Genomic DNA, 20,815 nt, shown 5'->3' with positions numbered 1-20,815 from the left:
TCTAGAATATTAGCATTTATTCAGGAATGCATCTGATGGTATTCTTGCTTTGGATGTTAAGATAATGTTTGTAGTGTTTTCATACCAATAAGATAATTTAGTAAATTGGGCTTGTGGGCTTATGTACCTTGAATCTCTTTGCTGTACCTAGATAAGTACCTGAAATGTTAATGCCTGCACTGTTTGAATTGATGCTGCAAGATTGATTTCTTATTGCAACTGCCACTATTTGTTATAGATTCCATTCTGTAATTTGAAATAGACTTGCAAGTGCTGTAAACTGTTTTTTTGGTAACCTGAAGTTCCAGATGATCTTGAGGTTCATGCTTTATATTTAAAATTTTTCCAATGGTGAAATTGCAGAAGTGTTAAGAGGACGGGTCAAATTGTGTTAATATGGAAGTAATTTGAGTGCTTTTGGTCACCATTGACATCCAAAACTAGTTCATCTGTCAGTTCAACATTATGGCTGATTATTTAACGAAGATCTTTGCAAATCAGCAGAAGTTCTAGGATACAGACCAGTTGTGGTGTTTTAGTGTACTAGCACATGGATGTGTTTTTTTAAAAAATTCCATCGGCAATATCTGTTACAGATTCAATAGGAGACTGGTGAGCAAATGGCAAAAGTGAGGACTGCAGATGCTGGAAACCAGAGTTTAGATCAGTGGTGCTGGAAATGCACAGCAGGTCAGGCAGCATCCGAGGAGCAGGAAAATCAACGTTTCGGGCACATTGCTATGATGAAGGGCTTCTGTCCGAATTGTCGATTTTCCTGCTTCTTGGACGCTGCCTGACTTGTGTTTGTCCAGCATCACTGTTCTAAACTCTGGAAAGCGAACGCAAGCTTCCTCTTTCAAGTCAGCGCCACATCATTCAGGCTAAAGTCCCTCAAAATTAGCTTTTGAACTGGCTGATAGAAAAATTCTTTCAGCCAGTCCTGTTTTCTCAACTTACTGCCCAATTTTCTTGTTTTTAAAATGAAAAGATCTCTTCAATGACCTCAAACATTCCTTGGAATGCAACAGTATTCATAAAGAATATTGGCCCATTCCTGTTCCTTTCAGCCCCTTGAGCTTGTCCTGCCATTCAGTAAAATCATGGTTGATCTGTGGCCAAACCCCATGTGCTTGCTATGGGCCCATAACCCTTGATCCCCTTAAAAATAGCATTGTCTGTCTCAGGCTTCTGTTTAATGATTGAATTAGCATCAATTACTGTTTGAGGAAGTCTTCCAAACCTGCACTCTTCTTTTGCATTTAGATGTACTTTCTAACATCTCTCCTGGAAGATCTGGCCCTAATTCTATGTGGAGTCCAATTAGAATTTTGTATAACTGCAGCATAAAGTCTACATCCTTGTACTCCAATCCTTTAGGTTTGAAATCCTTGACTATTTTCTGCATGTGTTTGTGGCATTTTAAAGGGCTATCCAACTGAACCCCCAAAACACAGTGGGCATTCACTGTATTGACTTTGCCACCTTTTTTTTTAAAACAAACCCTGATCTATCCTTTGGATTCAAAAGAATCCAAAATGGATTCACATTTAATGACTGTGTAAACCAATACAATATGCATTTGTATTTTGAGATCTGTATTTTGTGATGAGGCAGAGCAGGAAAGAGAAAGTAAAATCTTTACTTGGGGTCTTAGTACATCTTTTGGAGGTGACTTGCATGGGCAACAATCAGCTGGTTTAGTCAAAGGCATAACAGAAAACCTGCAGCCCTGAGATGTTCTCTTTTGAAGGAGTATTCACATTAGTTTAACTAGTAGTAAAATGCACATGGTGTGAAAGGATGAATGTTCAGTTATAAATATCTGTTTTAACTTTGCAAAATTTATTTTTTAAATTGAGTATGGAGGTGTCATGAGAAATGACCAGGATATGTATTTTTATTGGGTGTAATGGAAGAAATTTCAATGTAAATCCAGTTAAGTATTGCTACTGGTGGCTTAGTATCGCTATATATTTGGAACTGAATGGTTGAGAAGTTTAGTACCCAAATGTTTGAGTCAGGTAGAATGGTAAAACAACAGGAAAGGATAGAGAATATCTGCACTAGTGTCTATCATTTGCACTCTCCTTTTGTTACCTTAAGTTTCCTCAAAATATACTGTTTTCAGCTATAATCCTGTCCATCTCCTGTGAAGTGCTTTGTGACAAAGCAAAAAGTGCTACATAGTATTTTAAGCTTAAAATGTATTCAACTTTCTTAGTTTTATACAAAAGTAATAAAACTAAATTCACTCTTCTGTACAATGCTGCAAGAGTTTTTTGTTTTTGCACGAAAACAAATATTTTTAACTGGGAGGAGCTCCAGGCTGCTTGTTACAGAATCTTGAATGATGAACCAAAAAACATTGTGCCTATGTTAGCTATTTACTTTGGTTAAGTACTTGTGGGGACTTAATCAGCAATTTTCCTTGAATATTGTTCTATTACCATTTTCAGGCAAGTGTGTTAAGATCATAACATCTTGCTCTGTAATCTTTATCCTTGTCACCATATTTTGCTGATCGCTTTTGAAATTCATGCCCCTTGTGCCTTTCTGCCACCAAGTAGTTTCTCCTGCAGGCCATTCTAGTATAGCATGTGTTCTGTCAACGCAAATTGGTTAAACACAATTGAATTGTGGATGCAGTTTGGCTAATGTGAACTTCTATTGAATGGATATAGCGATCTTTTATAGCGTGAGTTTTCATAGCATGAGTTTGCAGAGGATTGCAACTATCATGGAAGAGCAGAATGACCTGTATTTAATCTACGCAATTCTTGGTCTGTTGCGTTGTGTGCAGTTTCTCGGTCAAGGATGCAGACAGTCAGCTGCTCATTTTGGTTAAAAACCATTTGTACAAAAGCTTATCTTGATTTTTGTAGAATGGACACAGCACCCAGCTGTCAGGGGTTTGATAAAATACTGTATGCAAGACAAGTTAAGACTCTGTGGTTTGGGTGCAGTATGTTAGAGTGGATAGAGTCCTAGAGATGTTCAGCATGGAAACAGTCCCTTCAGTCCAACCCATCCATGCTGACCAGATATCCCAACCCAATGTAGTCCCACCTGCCAGCACCCGACCCATATACCTCCAAACATTTCCTATTCATATACCCATCCAAATGCCTCTTAAATATTGCAATTGTACTAACCTCCACCACTTCCTCTGGCAGCTCATTCCATACACATACCACCCTCCATGTGAAAGAGTTGCCCCTTAGGTCTCTTTTATATCTTTCCCCTCTCACCCTAAACCTCTGCCCTCTAGTTCTGGACTCACCGACCGCAGGGAAAAGACTTGGTCTATTTACCCTATCCATGCCCCTCATAATTTTGTAATCCTCTGTAAGATCACCCCTCAGCCTCTGACGCTTCAGGGAAAGCAGCCTCAGCCTGTTCAGTCTCTCCCTGTAGCTCAAATCCTCCAGCCCTAGCAACATCCTTGTAAATCTTTTCTGAACCCTGTCAAGTTTCACAACATCTTTCTGATAGGAAGGATGCCAGAATTGCATGCAATATTCCAACAGTGGCCTAACCAATGTCCTGTACGACCACAACATGGTCTCCCAGCTCCTGTTCTCAATGCTCTGACCAATGAAAAGCATACCAAACACCACCTTCACTCTCCTATCTACCTGCGACTCCACTTTCAAGGAGCTATGAACCTGCACTCCAAGGTCTCTTTGTTCAGCAACACTCCCTAGGACCTTACCATTAAGTGTATAAGTCCTGCTAAGATTTGCTTTCCCAAATTGCAGCACCTCGCATTTATTGGAATTAAACTCCATCTGCCACTTCTCAGCCCATTGACCCATCTGGTCCAATCCTGTTGTAATCTGAGGTAACCCTCTTCGCTGTCCACTGCACCTCCAATTTTGGTGTCATCTGCAAACTTAATAACTGTACCTCTAATGCTTGCATCCAAATCATTTATGTAAATGACCAAAAAGTGGAGGACCCAGCACCAATCCTTGTGGCACTCAGACTGGAGGCCTGTGACCAGTGGAGAAACAACCCTCCACCACCCTGTGTCTTCTACCTTTGAGCCAGTTCTATATCCAAATGGCTAGTTCTCCCTGTATTCCATGAGATCTAGCCTTGCTAATCAGTCTCCCATGGGGAACCTTGTCGAACGTCTTACTGAAGTCCATATAGATCACATCCAACATTGTGCCCTCTTTGTTACTACTTCAAAAAACTCAATTAAGTTAGTGAGACATGATTTCCCACGCACAAAGCCATGTTGACCGTCCCTAATCAGTTCTTGCCTTTCCAAATACATGTACATCCTGTCCCTCAAGATTCCCTCCAACAACTTGCCCACCAGAGGTCAGGCTCACTATTCTATAGTTCCCTGGCTTGTCCTTACCAACCTTCTTAAACAGTGGCACCACGTTAGTCAGTCTTCCAGCTCCTCACCTGTGACTATCGATGATACTAATATCTCAGCAAGAGGCCCAGCTATCACTTTTCTAGCTTCCCACCGAGTTCTAGGATACACCTGATCTGGTGCTGGGGATTTATCCACCTTTATGCGTTTCAAGACATTCAGCATTTCCTCCTCTGTAATATGGACATGTTTGCAACGTGTCACATCTATTTCGCTACATTCTATATCTTCCATTTCCTTTTCCTCAGTAAATACTGATGCAAAACACTCGTTTAATATCTCCCCAATTTTCTGTAGCTCCACGCAAAGCCACCTTGTTGATCTTTGAGGGGCCCTATTCTCTCTCTTGTTACTCTTGTCCTCAATGTATTTGTAAAGAACCCTTTGGATTCTCGTTAATTCTATTTGCCAAAGCTATCTCATGTCCTCTTTTTACCCTCCTGATTTCCCTATTAATTATACTCCTACTGCCTTTATACTCTTCAAAGGATTCGCTCTTTTTTTTTCTTAACCAAACCCTCAATTTCTTGAGTCATCCAGCATTCCCTATATCTACCAGCCTTTCCTTTCACCCTAACAGGAATATGCTTTCTCTGGATTCTCATTCACATTTCTGAAGGCTTCCCATTTTCCAGCTGTCCCTTTACATGCGAACATCTGCCCCCAGTCAGCTTTCGAAAGTTCTTGCCTAATACTGTCAAAATTAGCCTTTCTCCAATTTAGAACTTCAACATTTAGATCTGGTTTATCCTTTTCCATCCACATACTGAATCAGAAAATTTTCTTGTACACACTTAACAAATTCCTCTCCATCTAAATCCTGAACGCTATGGGATAGACAGTTGATCAAGCAGAATTGGGATAAGGGGGCATTTTCTCTAAAATGTAACTGGTGAAGAATGAGGAATTTGTGCTGGGGCAATAATTTAGTTTATACATTGATTTGGTGATTGAAGTGTGTCATATAGCCAAGTTTGCAAATGGTACAAATAGGGGAATAAAGTGGTGAGTATGATAGACTGGGTGTGGGGAGACTTAGAAGAGAAGTTGAGTGTATTAGGCTTGTCCTCATTAGTTTTAGAAGAATAAGGGGCAACCTTATTAAAATGAAGATTCTTTTAGGCTTGACAAAGTAGGTATTGAGACCAGAGAATAAGAGATGGGCATGAATTGCTTCTGAGGGTAGCAAATCTGGAGAATTTGTTACTGCACGGAGATCTTAGGGCTTTGCTATTAAGTATATTCAAGGCTAAGGTGCACAGATTTTTAAATCTGTAATGGAATTGAGGTTTATGTGGGAAAACAGCATGAAATTAGAGTTGAGGATTGTCAGGTCAACTGTGATCGCTTTGGCAAAGCAGACATAATAGGCTGAATGGTGTGCATCTATTTGAACATTAAATTTAAATTAAACTAGATCTTGTGTAACTCCATTTAAAATGGAAAGAATAACTGGAGACACTTAGCAAGTTCAGCACCTCTGGAAAGATTATCAACATGTGGTCATCCCTTTTTCTCTGTGGTGTGTTGCCTAGCTGTTTGTTTTTGACACTATATTCAAAGTTGTTGTGGTTCTGTTCGCCGAGCTGGGAATTTGTCTTGCAAACGTTTCGTCCCATCTAGGTGACATCCTCAGTGCTTGGGAGCCTCCTGTGAAGTGCTTCTGTGCTGTTACCTCCGGCATTTATAGTGGCCTGTCTCTGCCACTTCCGGTTGTCAGTTCGAGCTGTCCGCTGTAGTGGCCGGTATATTGGGTCCAGGTCGATGTGTTTGTTGATTGAATCTGTGGATGAGTGCCATTAGACTCTATCAACAAACACATCGACCTGGACCCAATATACCGGCCACTACAGCGGACAGCTCGAACTGACAACCGGAAGCGGCAGAGACAGGCCACTATAAATGCCGGAGGAAACAGCACAGAAGTGCTTCACAGGAGGCTCCCAAGCACTGAGGATGTCACCTAGACAGTGGATGAAACATTTGCAAGACAAATTCCCAGCTTGGCGAACAGAACCACAACAACGAGCACCCGAGCTACAAATCTTCTCCCAAACTTTGAATATTCAAAGTTATTTGTCATCCTTTATCTTTGCAGTTTATTTGAATGTGTTCCTCAAATTTACCAGTTTGGCTGTTATTTTTGTTTAAAGGTTGTCCTGATCCTGAAATTACCCTGAAATTTCATTTGGCATTAATTTACTACTTTTGTGCTGTCACTGTAATTAGATCCAAGCATCTAGAGATCCCTCTAAATGAGAAAAGGATGAAATCTTCATAACTGATAAATGTTGAAAAACTGTGATAAATACTATAGTTTTTAAAGATAAGTGTGAATATATACAGTTGCAAATGAGCCAAATGAGATTGCAGGATAATTTTGGGATCTGGACTAACTTAATCGTGAAAAAGAACAAAATGGCATCTGGATCACATAATTTTGAGGAGCGGATATTTTTCGGGATCTGATACTATCCATTTTATAATTGGGTTAATCAGAATGGAATGATTAACTCAGCCCATGACTTGTAACCTTCTAATGCTGCAGTGAATTCTAGAGTTACAGGAAGCATTTTGGAACTTCTGAATCTCTGCTGCATGCCATATAGCATTCACATACTGAGTACATTAGCGATTAGTTTAGAATGGAGGGGAGGGAAGGTTAATAGAGAAGTGTGTATGTTAACCTAATATTTTTGCAGTTTGCCTTGAGCTTTGTCCAGGAATAATCAAGCTTGTCTTAAATTGTAGAGGAACTTGGTTAGACTGCACTGAGAGTAGTGAAAAGTTTTGACCTCTTTATCTGAGGAAAGATTGCAATAGAGGAGTGGAATTAGGATTTACCAGACTTAGAACACAGTTTCAATGACATGACTATGAAGACAGCCTGCATATTGGTCCTGTGTTCTCAATTTTTGAAAAAGCGAGGTAATCTCATTGAAAATACTTAAGAATAGACAGGGTAGATTCAGGTGAAATGTTTCTCTTGCCTGGGGAGTCTTAAAACCAATAGGCACAATTTTAAAAATAAGGGAGATTGCACTTTGTACAGTGTTGAGATGGGATGAGTAAAAGGTATTGAAGTGTTCAATTTGCCATGATTGTACAATGTTGAATAGCAGTTCAGGTTTGGCAAGCTGAATGGTCTACTAATGTTTGTTCATAACCTATCTACGGAAGCAGATTTTAAGCAAATTTTCAAGCATGTCTTGCCAAGTGGATTGCTAGTATTTTCAGCTTGTCGTTTGTTTGCCGTGTTCTATCTCTTGTTTTCTTGTACTTCCTCAAAAATTGCTCAGTCAAACACTGTGTGCCGCACTCCAGTAAACATATGTTAGTGCTTAATCCTTACAACCAGTATTTTGTTGTGTGGAATTTAGGTGTTGCTGGGAAGACCAGGATGTTGTCCTGAATTCTGATTGCAAGTGCAGTTCCAGTATTACTGGTTCTGTGATGATATTTGATGTACCCTTGCTCTTTGTATCAGTTTTATTGTTATGTAACTTTGACAAGTACTTTGGTCCTTTATGACCTGATTCAGCTCCAAGTGGGAGGCCTTTAAAAGTGAGAGAGCTAGAGTTCAAGGTCTTTTTCCTGTGAGGGTGAACAGCAAGGTTGACAGGGATAGGGAACCCTCGACAAGATATTGAGGCTTTGACCAGAAAACACGGTGAAGCAGTTATGTGAAGCTGGAATCAAGGGAATCCCTGGAGATACCTCGGGGATACAGGAATTTACTGAAGGAAATCAGGTGGGCAAAAAGGGTGCACGAGATAGTCTTGGCTCAGAAGATTAGAGTGAATCCAAAGAGGTTCTTCAGAGTATGTTAAAGGAAAAAGAATAACAAGAGAGAGAATAGGGCCTCTCAAGGACCAACGTGGGGGCATGAATGTGTAGAACCCAGAGATGGTTGAGGTCTGCAATGAATTTTTCTTCTTTACCATGGAGAAAGACATGAAGACATTGGAACTTGGGGGAGGTTTGTTGTCAATTCTTGGTGACCGTCCATATCACAGAGGTGGTGTTGGATATATTAGAATGTATGAAGGTGGCTAAATCTCCTGGTCCTGACAAGATGCATTCAAAAATGCTGCAAGAGGCTAGAGAATAAATTACAATGGCCCTGGCTGATATTTTTGCATTGTTAGCCATGGACGAGCTCCCTGGAGATTGGAGAGAAACTAATGTTGTGCCATTAGTCAAGAAGGGTAGCAAAGAAAAGCCTGGGTACTATAGATCAGTTAAGCCAAACATATTTTAATGTGTGGTGGGTATGTGACTTAAGATTGAGACATAAGATATGCATTTGGAAAGGCAGGGTTTGATGAAAAGCAATCAACATGCAGTTGTGCATGGGAGATCATATCTCTCAAATTTGTTAGAGTTCTTGAAGTGACCGGAAGGTTGATTAGGGCAAGGTGATAGCTGTAGTCTGTATGGATTTATGTAAGGCCTTTGGTAAGGTTCCACTTGGTAGGCTGCTCTGGAAGGTTAGATTGTGTGGAATCCAGAGCAAACTGGCAAATTGTATCAAGGAAAATCACTAACGTGACACCCTGTTTTAAATAAGGAGTAAAACAAAAGGCAAATTACAGACAGATTAGCCTAACGCGGTCATGGGTAGGACCCTGGAATCCTTTTTATGAAGGATGAGATTTCTGAATGCTTGGAAGTGTAGGATAAAATAGGGTAAAATCAGCATGGTTTCATGGGGAGGTTACACCTGAAAAATCTGGTGGAATTTCTTTGAGCAAGTAACAAGCAGGTTAGACCAAAGAGAGCCAATGGATGTTATCTACCTGGATTTCAAGTAGACCTTTGACAAGATGCTGAGTAAAATGAGAGCCCACTGTGTCAGAGGTAAGGTACTAGTATGGATAGAAGCTATGTCTGGCAAAAAGCAGAAAGTGCGAATGAAAGGATTGCAGCTGGTGGGAAGTGGTGTTCCACAAAGCTGTGTTGCGACCTGTGGTGGTGATGCTCCTTTAACAATATTCGGCTGTCCTTTGCATTTTCCCCCCCAGAGGGGTTGTCAAAGTAGCGATTCTGAAAATTCTTTTGATGGACTTTAGGGCCAATTTGATTATACCTAAGGACAAAGGCTTTCAAGTTTAAAAACACACTTGTACAATGACAGGGGAGTGGCCAGTTCTCTAGCTCTCAACTTTTCTCTGGTTTGATTTGGTGTTTGGCAGACTGACTATCCACTGAAAGCAGTCAGGTAGTTTGATGTTGCTGATCCAAGAAACAGCTAAATGGTAGTGGGCTGTTCCATGCTTCCTATCCCCTTCCCCATAGTCCAGGATTCTCCCAAGGTAAACTTGCAGGTTGAGTCTGAAATTATGAAGACAAATGCAGTGATGGCATTTATTTTAAGAGGACTCTAATATAAAAGGAGAGATATACTTCTGAGGTTTTATAAGCCTCTGGTCAGGCTTATTGTGTGCAGTTTTGAGTTCCATATCTCAGAAAGGATGTACTGACCCTGGAGTGAGTTCAGAGGAGGTTCATGAGAATGGTCCCAGGAATGAGAAGTTTATCAGATAAGGAACATTTGAGGACTCTGGGTTTATGCTTGGAGTTTGGAAGTATGGGGGCGGGGAGGCTTATGGTTGTACACAATTGGCCTCTTGGTAGGAAACAGAGGGTAATTGTCAGGCTTGAGCTCTGTGACTAGTGAACTGTCAGGCTATATTGGATGAGAATGTTCAAGGCATGATTAGTAAGTTTGTTGATGACACTAAAATAGGCAGTATTGTGCTCAGTGAGGAAGGTTATCAGAAATTGCAGCAAGATCTTGATAATCTGGGGAAGTAGGCCAAGAAATGGCAATGGAGTTTAATGTAAGTGTGAGGTCTTGCATTTTGGAAAGTCAAACCAGGATAGAAGTTTCATGTTGAATAGTAGCGTCTTGAGTGCAGTGGAACAGTGATCTTGGAGTTTAGGTTCACCGTTCTCTGCAAGTGGAGTTACGGGTAGAGAGGGCAGTGAAAAAGGCTTTCGGCACACTGGTCCTCATCAGTGAATACCATTTGAGTATTGAAGTTACAAAGTTATGTTTTACGGGATGTTGGTGAGGCCACACTTAGAGTATTGTGTTCTATTTTGGTCACTTTGCTATAGGAAGGATGTTCTTAAACTGGAAAGAGTGCAGAAGAAATGTACGAGCTTGTTGCCAGGCCTCAATAGTCTGAGGTATAGGGAGGTGGGTACATTAACAACATTTAAAAGGCATTTGAACGATACAAGGATATGATAGATTTAGAAGGATATGGGTCAACTGCAGGGAAACTGGGTTAGCATGATGGACATTTTTGGTCGGTGTGGACCAGTTTGGGCCAAAGGGCCTGTCCCATGCTATGAACTGTTTAACTCTGCGACTCTAACTTAGTTTTATTTTTCTAATGAAGCTATTGGTATAGATATTTGAAAGAAAGATAACTTTAGAGCACAAATGGTAACCCCAAAATGGTACAGTTTCCTTTGATACATAAATCACAAGCGTCCAAATGAACTTGCATGGGCTGGAATCTCTGGTTAGCTCCTTCGGCAACCTCAGTTTCTCAGAATTTTAAATGGTTGACTAGTTCAGTCTAGCTGCATCACTGAATACTGGATGCTGTGCCCTCTTTAAGACCAGTATTTGGCTCCATTCCATCTGAGGACACCATCCAGACACTCAAAAGTGTGACAACTGTAAGTCCTCATCAAATACCCCTCAGACATTGTGGCATGTATCCTTTTCATGCATCCTTTTGATAATGTGACCCAATCATGTTATACTGTCATACACTGGGACAACACTTCTATCGTGGGACAGGCTAAGCAAAGAAATGCCGGAGAATTCTTAGAGGCCTGGCACTCCAACCACAACGCCATAAACAAACACACAAATCTAGATGCCATCTATCAACCCCTCAGAAAATGAACAGGAAATGACATCAACACAAACCCCAGGAATCCTATCCAGGAGAAAGATATAAATGGAAAGCAGGAGACAACAGCTTCGCTTCACTTGGAGGTCGCCAGGTACCTAGCCAGGTAATGAAGCGTCTGGATATCAAACCTACAGCTCAGTGAGCAAACCTACACCCTAAACACTCTAATACACTTCCTGACTCCCCAGTATTATTGTACACCCACGTGTAAGGTTATTCATTGCCTTAGCTTGTAGTTTAAAGGTCATTGAATAGCAATTAGTGGTGTTTTAGCAAATTATGCAAGAAGGAGGAAATATGTGCTTCAGGAAAAAAACAAAAATGCTGCAAATGTGGCTTGCTTTGCCCAGCATAGAAACAAAGCAAAAGTCTTGGGGATGAAACAGACCACAGTTAATAATATCAGTACTGATTACTATCAATTGCATAATTGATTTATACTCTGACTTTTAAAAGTCCTATTTTTTATTTTGTATATCTGCATGTTCTCTTAACAGCAAAATTGAAATATGCAAAATCGTAAACATTAGTGGCTGCATGCCTCAGACCTACACAGTGCTGCCAAATGTATGTAAATATTGACCTGACACAAGGTATAGTGCAGTATCCAGTCCACTATGCTATGCCACCCATATACTCATTAAATCAAAGGAATGCTCAACAATTGCACTTTTAAAATATCTAATTATAGCAAATTTCACTCTGAGATGCTCGTGATTAGTTTCATTGCAAACTATAGACAATGGTCATTTAACATGGGGTCCATATTATCTGCTGGTAGTGTAGAAGTGTTACTTTAGTTTTCTTATTGAGTTATAGAGGCATCATTGATAAAATTTAGAGGGTGAAATTAATTAAAAATAGATTTAAAATAATCTAAGTTAGTGATTACTGGATTGGGTTAACTTTCATTTGAGATTAAGATTTAGTTAGCTCTATTGATAGGATCACTGAAATGCAATGGAAGTGTTACCTTTGCGTACTTACCAGTATGCTGCCAGTGTGCTTCACCTAAACAAGATTTAGTTGGCACATCTCTCATCAGCACAGGGAGATGAGACTTAGTCTCGACTTAGTGCATTTTCTAATACTGCCTAATGTTAGTCTAAGTTAAAACAGCATTATGATTTAGAAGCGTTGATATCGAAAGTTGTGTACAGTTCTAAGCATCAATTCTTATATCTTCATTCTTTGTAAAATGGTAATTATTCCTTTTTTCTTGCGTGTACACAGAATTAAAATGTTCAGTCTGCGCTATGGTGAAATGGGTCTACCAATCTCTGTAACAGCGAATTCCATTTACAACGCTTTTCTTAATAAAAAAATAAATTGCTTCTATTCAACATCTGTCAAAACCTCAAGATATCCCAGAATACTTAACAGTATTTGCATGCTAGTGTAATCACTGATGTAATGCAGGAGGTGCAAAATCCAATTTGTGTACTGCAAGCTTCCATAAAGAACATTGTGGTGATTAAGCTTTTTAAAGTAGAGATCTTTGCCAAAGCATGAAAATGGGCCAAGACACTAAGGAAAACAGCCTTTTATCATTGAGACCATAAGAACCTCCAGCTGAGATGGCAAAGTAAGCCTTGGCTTAACATTGTCAGTTCATGTCCAATTGTGTTGCATTTACTACCAATTTCAAGTTGCCCTGGAGAAGGTTGTAGTGAGCTGCCTTCAACTGCTACATTCTGGATTAGTGGTGCTGGAAGAGCACAGCAGTTCAGGCAGCATCCAAGGAGCAGCTACAGTCTGTTTGGTGTGGGTACCAATGTAACAATGCTGTTGGGGAGATCCAGGATTTTGACCCAGTGACAATGAAGGAACAATATATTTGCAAGTCAGAATTATGATGCAAAGTATATGATTACATATGTTTTAATGCCATTTATTTTTGAGTTTGTAATTTTGAATATGGAACCAGTAGCACATGGTGTTTCTGCATGGAGTCATATGTTAAATTAGTCATTTGTAATTATTTGTGACAATTGTGACGACTTTTAAGTTAACTTGAGAAAGAAGGTCTCCAAGAATGAATGGATTTCTGTTTACATTGACTGGAAACAGAAATAGGTACTAAAACTGTAGCAGTTCAGTCAATTCTGCTATAACGTGCATTTCTTAAAGGCCAATATTTGCCTGCTTTATTATCCATTGAACTCGAATGCAAGCTTATCAGTGATGCATGCCCAAGAAATCCAAAATTCCTGTGTTCTGTAGCTTTCTGCAACCTTTTCTGTTTAGCTGATGTAATCTCCTCTATTCTTCTGGGCAAAGTACATAACTTAACAGTTCATCACATGATTTTCTAACTGCCAAGTTTTTACCCACTCACTTAATCTATCACTATCCCCTTGCAGGTTGTCATCCTCATTATGTGCCTTCCCACCCATTTTTGTCATTGCAAACTTGGCTGCAAACACACACACACGCACTCTCTCACAGACTTAGACCCCTTTACACTCTCTCATGTACACACTCTCTCACAGACACTCAACACCACCCCACCCCCACCCCAGAGCACGTGCGCGCGCATGTTTGTGAGGTGAATTTGTACTTGGAGAGTTACATTGTACTTTGCTTAAAAAAAAACTGAATGAATCTATGTAAGAGTCTTAACTCATTTTTAAAATTAGAATCAGTCTAAACATTATGGCATAGATAACAGTACACAGGGGGCGAACATCTTCACATTATCTGGGCTGACACCAATTGTTCAAGGTAGCCTGAGAATGTAACTTTTTTAAAATTGTGATTTACTTAAGAAGTGAAGCCAACATGGTTATTCGAGCCATGAGAGACTTAACAAATAATCAAGGCATTTTTCAACATATAATTTCAGTTACGTCGCACTGTAAACTTTTGCTATAAATTCTGTCTTACAGTTGTGTACTCCACAGCCATCTGATGAAAGTGCAGTGCTCCGAAAGCTAGTGCTTCCAATTAAATCTGTTGGGCTATAACCTGGTGTTGGGTTTTTAAAAAAAGTTAGTATATACAGTGTTATAAATAAGTGGGACCTCAGCATTGTTTTTCCCTGTGACAAAATCTTTGAATATCAATATCTTCCCACAAGTGTTCACATTTGCTTGTAAAGTCTGCTCCCCTTCCATGCTACATAAATTACTATAATTAAATGCACTGACCTTCATTCTTTTTGCAATATTCAGCCACATCAAGGCAACTCTTAACATGGCTAACTACACTATCTAAGTCCAATGTGCTGGTTTCCAGCCAATAAAGTTCTCCATTTGTAAATATTCATCCACCCTTTTTAATGGTCTCACTGCTATGCATCTCCAACTTTCTCCAAGCCTACACCCCCTAGCTATTGACTCCTATAGAGCTGCTCCTAATGTTTTAAATGTCATGCATTAGGTGCTAAGGTCCTGTGCACTAGAATTTCCTGCTTGGTGTCTCCCTGTTTCTGACATTGTCCTACCTCCTCTTCCCTCTTTAGAAGTGGCTACTTCCGTCCAATTATTGGGTGCAAATCTTAAAATATTCACTTTTGGCTTGACATCCATGTGCTCTGATTCTGCTTGACAAAAAGTACTAGGCCCATCTACAAGTATTGTGTTTCATCTGGCTTACTGCTGCTTTGGCTTTTTAACAAATTTACATTTGAATGTTTTATGGGGAGTTTAAATTGAAGCAACACTCCTGGGGTAAGTCACAACCTGCATAAGGGAAAAAAAGTTAGAAATCAACTATCTCAGTCCCAGGGCATCTCTGCAAGAGTTCCTCTGAATACATATTTTCTACTCAACATGTTTAGAGATATTGTTGAGCATCCCTGCAGTAAGTAGGATTGGGGTCCAGGCCTCTTCTCTCAAAGATAGGGACACTACACTACACTACAAGAGCCCCTCCTTTCCTCAGGGTAGAGTCCTAGGTCCAAACATCTGCTTCATCAGTGACCTTCCCTTCGTTCATAAGCTCACAAGTTAGGATGTTCACTGATTACACTTGTTCATCACTGTTCTCTATTCTTCAGTACTGAAGCAGCCTCTGTCCATATGCAGGCTTAGTCTGACAGGTGATGTAGTATTTGAGCCCCAAATGTCCAGCAAATGACTATGCACCATGAAAGAATCTAAGCATTGCTCATGACGTTTAATGGCATTAATGGCAATCTTGCACGATTATTGTCCGCGGAGGGGTGTTGACCAGAATTAAACTGGATCAGCTATAAAAACATTGTGTGCAAGAGCAGGTGAGAGTTGGGAATCCTGTGCAGCAAGTAGCTCCTCTCCAAACCTGCCCTCCAACTACAATGTACAAGTCAGGAGTGTGGTAGACTACTATTCACTTACCTGGATGGTGGCACCTCCAACAAAGTGTCAAGCTTCTTGCACAATCAAGTCAAAACAGCTCACTTAATTGACACTCCATCCATTGTCTTTAAAATGTCTGCCTCCACCACTGATGACCGTGATGGCACTGTACCATCTGCAATATGCACTTCAATTCCTCACACAGCTCATCTGGTAACACCTTCCAAACTTGCAACCACCTCTGCCTAAGAGAAGGGCAGGCGATGCATGTCAACACCACATGCAAGCTCCCTCTCTGAGCGTGTTACAATCTTGAGTTGGACATATGCCACTGTTCCCTCACCTCTGGAGGATCAAAATCCTAGAAGTCCCTTTCTAACAGAACTGTTTCATGGACTGTAGTTGTTCAAGAAGTTAATTCACCAATACCATCTCAAGCATTTCAGTTTGGTCACTAGATGCTGGCTCAGCCAGTGATGCCCTCACCCCATGGAAAAAAGTATACAATTGTGAAAAAGTGTTTGAGTCCATTTTTAATTTCCCTGAGTACTTTGGTGCTCTTGAGTAAGGATTCACAGGACATATCCCTGGTTAGCTGTCCTTCTGTGTCTTTGATTTTTAGTGCCAGTAAGGAGTCTAACGCACATTAAGCCTGATCCAGTCTTGCATACCTATCTTGCAGGAATTCTCCTCCTAGGGGTTTGCTAAGGCTGAAATCCCTTGACTCAGCGTAGTTCAAGGATAAAACCTGGACGTTCTGGTCTGTATAGCTTAATTTACTTGTCATATCTTCCAAGGAGCTGTAATCAATAGGTTTAAGACCATTTTAATTTGTATGTTTACAATTTAGACTCATAGAATCCCTGCAGTGTAGAAAGACCCATTGTGTCTGCATTGACCCTCTGAAGAGTATCCCACTGATATCTACCCTGGCTTCCTATTCCTGTGACCCTGCATTTACAATAGTTAATCCACCTAGCCTGCACATTCCTGGACGATACATGGAGCAATTTAACTTGACCAATCTGCCTTACCTGCCCATCTTCGTACAGTGGGAGGAAACCAGAGCACCTGGAGGAAACCCACACCAGGAAGAATGTGCAAACTCCACAGTCACCCAAGACTTAAAATCGAATCTGGGTCCTTGACAGACAGCAGTGCTACCCATTGTGCCACCATGCAAATTTTTTGTGTTCACTACTGCATTCTGTAAAACTTTAAATAAGGAAGTAATTTAAATTTAAATTGGCAGGTTCAGTTGAATTGTGTCCTCCAGTTAGTGGTGGTTGGCTCTTATTTTTGGCACTTTCCTGTGACCATTTGTACTGTAAAGAAGCTGTTATGCTCTTTTAAATAGCTGTTCTGCTATTTAAGTGGTTAGAAAATTGTCAATTTTATATTTTTAAAAAACTGCTGTGGATGCAGTGTTTCTTAGCACAGCTACTGCAGTTAATGTTACAAGGTGCATCTACCCTGTTTAGATTGGATTGTTTTGAATGATTTTCCATGCTTTTTCTCAATTGTGGTTATGCAACAAGTTGGGATATCCAGAGGGTGTGACTGTTAAGTGTACAGTACGCTTTTATTGCCACTTGTTCATTTTTTCCTTCCAAACCAAACAACCTGCAGTCCAATTGTTTATTATGTAATCAGCTCATAAACAGGAATCTGAAATACAAACAATCTTTCATCTTAGATGCTTATTGACTTGGACTGTTTGCCGCACTTTGCTTTTCTATCAGATTTAGTGTTTATAGTTTATTTTTAATCAAATGTGCTTGCATTTGGATGCTTAAACTGTTGATTTCCCCCAGTTGGATGTAGAACTTGCATGCGCTCTTTCAAACAAAGTGGTTGTATCATTGGTGTCATTACCAATATCTTTATTAAAAGACAGTCCGATTATCTGGTCAGTATCTCATTGTGCATAGTCAGCTCCCAAAAACACATCGACTGCTATCCTATATTAGAAAAGTGCCTACCCAAGTTATTGATAAAGTACTTGGGGAACACCATGTGGTACTGAAAGGCAGTATAGAAGTGCAAGTCTGTCTTTCCAAATTAACACTTCAAATTTTCAAAATGTAAGTTGAGATGTGAATTTTGAGGTCATTCCAACTGTATTTAATGGATGAGTTAACCAATTTTTTGTAATGATATGTGAAATTAAATATATTTTTCAATGCTGCAGGAAAACCTTTCAAGTGAATGATATGCTGGCCAAAGTAGAGAAGATGAGGGGAGAGCAGGAATCTCCCAGGTAAGTTAGTTTCAAAATGAGTGAAAATGTGCATTTGTGTGGTGCAGCTTGACCCCTAATGTACGTTGAGCCTTTTAGCACATTTGGGACTGTACACTGTACCACTAGTGATCCGCAGAGAATTTAATGGTGTGGAAGAGAGCAGGAAGGTTGCCTGAGAGGGTGTTCAACTTCTGATTGTCAGGCCTGTTAAATGGTAAAACATGCTCAACTGGCTGGAAAGTTAGATAAGAGATAGTTAACTACAGCTGGGAGCATGCCGTTGGCTGAAACTGAGAATTTGGAATATTTTTGTTTTGCGTAATATGTACACCTTCTCTCAACCCTATGTGTAGCATTTTGCAGCAGTGTCATTTGTATTTATAAACCCTTTTTTTCAAATTAAGTCAAAGCTTTTTTATGCTACGATTGGGTTTCATGATTTTTAATGGCAGAAATGTTGCTTAATGATTTGATTGCACCCTAGAGTAGTGTCTCATTATGAATTGCCACCAAATGAAGATGCCTCTGGAGCTTTTTAAACAGCTTGATGCACGTAGGTTTCTGCCAAATCTTCTAATTGCATTGACAAATGATTCAAGAGTACAACGGAAATATTTTTATTTCAGGAGGCAATGTGTGGTGGTTTTAAAAAAAAATCATTGGTTGAAATGCCCTGACACTGTCAATTAGTGTATAACTTCAATAGGCTGCAAGATTAATTACAATTTTCTTCCCCTTGTTGGAGATTTTAAAAACAAGTATGTAATTTGCTTGTTTTGATGTTGTAGTAATGGATCAGTTGTGAAATGTCTTTATATGGCATTGGGCAGAAAACTAGATATGTTTTGGACCCTGAGTAATCAAACCTGTTCATGCTGTGCAAGAATATATTTGGTTATGGTAGACATAGACAGCTGATATATTTTTTTTAAAAAGTCCTTTTGAGCAGTAGTCATTGTCTCAAGACTACCTGTACCAAATGTTCACCGCTGACCAATGAGAGTTAAATCAAAATTATTAAGCTTGATGCTGAGCTAAAGCTAACGCCTTCTGCAACTTTCCTGCTTTGGTCTTCAGACATTGTGACTGATCTCATTGTTCTGGCTTGTTTCTTGACTTATAAATTTGGTAGATGGTTTATACCTTAATACTGTCAAATTGTACAGGAATCCTCAGGTAATTAGAGTGTAATGGAGTTTCATGATATGAGGTAGCTCTGAGGTGGTAGCTGCATGACCTTGTAGCTGTCTGCTGAAAAAGTGGATTGCATTATTTTACAGCAAAAGGGAAATTGTTTGCCATCTTGTGTACAAAATAGCAATAGTAGGCTAATTGGCCCTTCAAGCTTGCTCTTCCATTCACGAAGAATATAGCTGATTTTTTGTTCCAAATTCCACATTCCCATATATCCCTTAACCGTAGGTTCTTAACAGGTAAGGGAATCCAACTTTCACAAACAAAAATTCTCTAACTCCACCTTCAGTTTTGAGCTAGTGTTCTGAAATTGCGCAACCCTTTTTAAAAAAAAGTGCTAATTAGTTTTGTACCCTTCCTCTCCCTCTCTTCCATGTCTCCCATGTCATAAAGGATTTCGACTTCAATCAAATCACCTACCTGCTGGACAGGCTACAAGTTTAAAAGAAAAGATGCACTCTGAGCATTTCCTTATGACACTATACATTTCCCAATCTGTGGTGACAGCAGCCAGCTTGCCACCTGGACAAACTATACTTTTGAACAGTTTGAATCTTGTTGAGAGACTTGAAATCTTTCTGGCCTGTTCATTAAAGTTGAAACTTTACCCAGTATTTTACTCTTAAGCTACCTCATGTTTACACCAGGCATATGAGTAGTTTAACAAGGTAGCTAATCCAATATTGTCAGTTTCCAAATCCTGAGTAGCCAATGCAAAAGTTTGATTGTTCATAGGCTTGGCTCAATGGGACATAATGCACTGAAATTTGGAGTCAGCTCGGTTTTACATATCCCAGTTTCATTGTCATTCTCATTTAAGCAGCCTGAATCTTATTTTCCAGAGACGTGCCTGGAGCTTAGTTAGACAATAGGATATGGCAATTTTCTTGTTCCCAGTGTATTTGTTATAATGCATTTGTTCCCACTCCACAAAATGAGTCAATGACAAGTTACAGTTGCAAAGCCAGTTGTAAATGGTGCAGTTACAAAAGTTAATTGCGTTGTAATGTTGGTTGTGCTGACTCTTGTATAATGGGTTGCTATTTGTATACAAACATTTGTGAAGTACAAGGGAATTAATTTTCTTTCGATTTTTTTCTTCAGTTTGACAGCTCATCTGCAACTTACATTTACTGGTTTCTTCCATAAAAATGGTATGTATAAGGAAGCAGCTGTAAGTGATGCTCAATGTAATAGATTATATGCCCTCAATATTAACTATTGTTTCTATGTACAATGTATCATCACCTGTATAATTTCTTTAGAAGTAGTGAGTGGGGTGGTGGAGGACTGTTGCTTCAGTGTTGGAATCAAGATTTTCTGATATTATCACTCATTAAGCTTTCATGGGCCATGGATGTTGCTGGCTTGATCACTCCTTTCCCATCCTTCGTTGCCCTCAGGTGGTGAGATGCATCCTTTTGAACCCCTAAAATCCACCTGTAGGTACACTCGTAGTGCTTTTCCAGAGGTCCAGAATTTTAAACTTTAATGTAGTCCAATATGTTGCATAGACTTAAGTCACCCACCCATAACATTAAGCTGATTTCACCTGTTATTAGTCATCTGCCTAGCTCACTGATTGCATGAGTCTTCTCTTCCTTTTTGGTAACCTTTTGAGGGTGGACTTGCCACATGCCTGGGATTCTGTATTTTAATTACTGATCAGGCTGTCTGTTTTCTAATGCCTGGAAGTTCCTTTTGCTTTTGATTACTGGACTGTCAATTTTTGTGATTTCATGTTTTTAATCAGTAAAAGCTTTTGTGCTAG

At 39.8% G+C, this 20,815-nt stretch overlaps 1 protein-coding gene across 3 annotated transcripts in view; it reads left to right on the top strand.

Annotated features, from left to right (window-relative positions):
- LOC140464151 (polycomb protein suz12-like) overlaps window positions 1-20,815 on the top strand; it is a 51,965-nt gene that overhangs the window by 8,530 nt on the left and 22,620 nt on the right. For 2 of the 3 annotated variants that reach the window (XM_072558934.1, XM_072558933.1), the window contains exons 4-5: window positions 17,800-17,868; window positions 20,149-20,198. In XM_072558934.1, coding sequence (XP_072415035.1) covers window positions 17,800-17,868; window positions 20,149-20,198 — 119 coding nt within the window. Of the gene's footprint in view, window positions 1-16,290; window positions 16,369-17,799; window positions 17,869-20,148; window positions 20,199-20,815 lie in introns of all 3 variants that reach the window. The other variant, XM_072558935.1, reaches the window with a different exon arrangement.

Source organism: Chiloscyllium punctatum, chromosome 39 (assembly GCF_047496795.1).
Source record: "Chiloscyllium punctatum isolate Juve2018m chromosome 39, sChiPun1.3, whole genome shotgun sequence".
Classification (NCBI taxonomy): domain Eukaryota; kingdom Metazoa; phylum Chordata; class Chondrichthyes; order Orectolobiformes; family Hemiscylliidae; genus Chiloscyllium; species Chiloscyllium punctatum.
Note: the sequence above shows the minus strand (reverse complement) of the source record. Positions and strands in the feature narration are given on the sequence as shown.